Source organism: Salmo trutta, chromosome 1, assembly GCF_901001165.1.
Source record: "Salmo trutta chromosome 1, fSalTru1.1, whole genome shotgun sequence".
NCBI lineage: Eukaryota > Metazoa > Chordata > Actinopteri > Salmoniformes > Salmonidae > Salmo > Salmo trutta.
The window spans coordinates 62,605,816-62,609,329 of record NC_042957.1 but is presented as its reverse complement, the minus strand read 5'-3'; the positions used below and the strand labels follow the sequence as shown (position 1 = coordinate 62,609,329).

The window sequence follows — 3,514 nt, the reverse complement described above, 5'->3', positions numbered from 1 at the left end:
TTACTGCTCATCACCTCTCGGGAATCTGTTAAGGAGTTCACCAGGGATCTATAATTGGTTCATTACTGTATTTAGTTTGAGTGTATTTCTGTTTGCTGATCACATGAATATAATTCTGTCCAATAAAGATGTTCAAAACATAATAGAAGTCTGAGTTGCAGAAAATGCACTTCTGTTAATGTAAATAGTGTGCTTTTCACTGCTTATAATTTTTGTACCTTTGTTTAACTAGGCAAGTCAGTTAAGAACAAATTCTTATTTTCAATGATGGCCTAGGAACAGTGGGTTAACTGCCTTGTTCAGGGGAAGAACAACAGATTTGTACCTTGTCAGCTCGGAGATTTGAAATTGTAACCTTTCGGTTACTAGCCCAACGCTCTAACCACTAGGCTACCCTGTCGCCCCAATGTGCGTAGATGTTTTATGTGGATAACATTGATATCAGAGGACAGTGTGTTTTCCACTGCTGTTGAGTCGTGTTTGTGTGTGTGTGGGTGTGGGTGTCTGCGTGCAAGTTTGTGTGTGTGCGTGTGTGTATTCGTGTGTGTGTGTTTAAAGAACTGACACGCATCATTGCCAGTTTTTGTACGGCGATGCAGGCACCTGTGTCACTGTGTCTTTGGCACAATAATAAACAGCAGAGTCTTCAGTCTTCAGGCTTTTCACCTCTAAGTACAGCTGGTTTTTGGAGTTGTCTTTGGTGATGGTGAACTGGCCCTGGAGGGACTGGGCAAATATAGTGCCAGTGCCACTGTCAATGCGCCCAATCCACTCAAGTCCATTCCCTGGTTTCTGACGGATCCAATGCAGATAGCTTAGAGAAAGGCCAGAAACGGCACAGGACAGTGTTACTGACTCTCCAGGGCTCTTCACCACTGACTCAGAGGAGGTGAGTGACTGCCCCTGAACAGCTGAAAAACAGACAGAGGTTAGATGACTATCACCCACCAGCCAATTAGCACAGCTCCTCTCCTACACTGGACATAAATAACTCCAGTTAACTCACCTGAGATGAGAGCCAGGAGGAACACACATTCTACAACTCTCATTGTGGGAGAGTTCTAAGATTCAAAAAGCAAGGGAAGAGACTTGGAGTGGCCGTTGTGACTGAGGGAGATCTGTAGATATATCAGACTATTGAAATGGGAGGAGACCTTGGGTCTATGTGAACCGAAACACATTTGCATCTATGGTGTTAAATGTTTCACCCCATGTCTCTAGTGGTCTAAATCCTACATACTGTATCTTGGCACTGTTGAGAAATATTTTGGTGAAGAAGCAAGGTGAACATGTTATAATACATAGACACTTATTGTCCCAGTGTATCAACAAGAAGTTTTATGTCATAGAGCAGTTTTTCAATTTATTTTATAATATTCTATTGAATCACTGAGGGCCATTTGTTGAACTTGTGCTTGATTCACATGGGTATTCAGTTTTAGAACAGGTCCATGTCTTTGTTTGTAACACCGTGGTCATAAAGCACAATAACACACAGCTGTGTCTTCAGTCTGCAGACTCTGTCCTGTTAGAAACAATGTGTTGCTGGAAGTATCTCTGGTGATGCTGCACTTGTGTTTCAGTTAATCTTTCTAAGTTGTGCTTTCATCATGACAAATTACGTCAATCCACTCCAGTGTTTTTCTTGTAGATGGTCCAGTCCAAGCTGTACAGTAGGTGCTGGTTACTGAATACCCAGAGACCTTACAGGAGAGGGTCAGAGGCTGTCCAGACTGCACAGTCATAGAGCCTGGCTGTGTTAGTTCAGCCTGACAGAACACACCTGTAAAACAAAACAAACAAAACAGTATACATCCTTCAGTGTATCATATTTTCCAATACATTTTAGTGTATATTACTCAGCAGCAGCAGCAGAGATGCAGGAAGCATGGTTTGTGTTGAAGTTAGAATGGTGGGAGCTGCACTTGTTTACTCTAACTGAGTGACAGACACACTTTTCTTTATATACAGAGAGAAGAAGGGTGGGACTTGTATACAGTTGAGAGAGTTGTTGGATCTAGTGGTATGACTGTTATAAGCTGCGTCAATCTGCATTACAAACTTTGGAATCTCACTTTGTTTACAGCATCTTATTACTATCAAAACAATTATTTTTGTCATCAATGTTTCATGTAATGGCACAGCATATAGCAATATAACTGTTGGTGTCCCTCAACAATCTATTCTCGGCCCATTCAATTTTATTAGTGATTTATTTATATTCTTAGCAAATGTTTTTATGATTTTAATATTTAATTATTTTATATACAGTTGAGCATGGTATGTGTCAAACTGTCTGTGTGAGCATGGTACACTACCTTTCAAAAGTTTGGGGTCACTTAGAAATGTCCTTGTTTTTTAAAGAAAAGCACATTTTTGTTCCATTAAAATAACATCAAATTGATCAGAAATACAGTGTAGACATTGTTAATGTTGTAAATGACTACTGTAGCTGGAAATGTCTGATTTTTAATGGAATATCTACATTGGCGTACAGAGGCCCATTATCAGCAACCATCACTCCTGTGTTCCAATGGCACTTTGTGTTAGCGAATCCATGTTCATCATTTTAAAAGGATAATTGATCATTGGAAAACCCATTTTGCAATTATGTTAGCACAGCTGAAAACTGTTGTCCTGATTAAAGAAGCAATAAAACTGGCCTTCTTTAGACTAGTTGAGTATCTGGAGCATCAACATTTGTGGGTTCGATTACAGGCTCAAAATGGCCAGAAACAAAGAACTTTGGGAGACTTTGCATAGAACATCCTCTAGAGGTTTAAATGGAGACTGATGAAGAGATATTTTCTGCTCTATTCCTTGGTTCCCTCCCTCCCCTGTCTTCCATTCTTCTATCTGTTTTTCAGATTTTCCATAAGCGATGTTCACACTAGACATGTTTGATCTTTTATACAGTGCTGAAGAGCTAAGAAACAAGAATATTTGCCTATGTGGGACAATACAATTATTATTGAATTATATGAATATTTTACTGCTCATCCCCTCTTGGGAATCTATTGTGTAGTTCCCCAGGGATATATAATTGGTACATTACTGTTTTTAGTTTGAGAATATTTCTGTTTGCTTATCACATTAATTTAATTCTGTGTAATGTAATAGCTAATGTAATAGCTAATATGAACTAAATTCTGTGAAGTTGACTTTTGGTTAATGTAAATAATGTGCTTTTCACTGTTATAATGTGTGTGGATTATTTTATGAGGATAATATTGATATCAGTGTTTTCTCCACTGCTTTTGAGTCCTTCTGCTCTCTCATAGAGAGTGTGTCTGAACAACAGATGTGGGTCATTGCCTCTCTTTCTGGGATCAGTGTTCATCAGTTTTTGTATGACGCTGTAGCCTCCTGTGTCACTGTGTCTCTGGCACAATAATAAACAGCAGAGTCTTCAGTCTTCAGACTGTTCATCTGGAGATGCACCTGCTGCTTGCTGTCATCTCTAGAGATGGTGAACCGACCCTGAACAGACTGGGAGTAGACAATATTTCTGCTG

General features: G+C 39.5%; 1 gene segment (V, D, J or C); it reads right to left on the bottom strand.

Annotated features, from left to right (window-relative positions):
• Positions 1–570: 570 nt before the first annotated feature.
• Positions 571–1,315, bottom strand: LOC115196848 (Ig heavy chain V region 5A-like). The segment is given in 2 exon segments: positions 571–911; positions 1,007–1,315. Coding segments are annotated over 2 exon segments (384 nt in total).
• Positions 1,316–3,514: the final 2,199 nt, after the last annotated feature.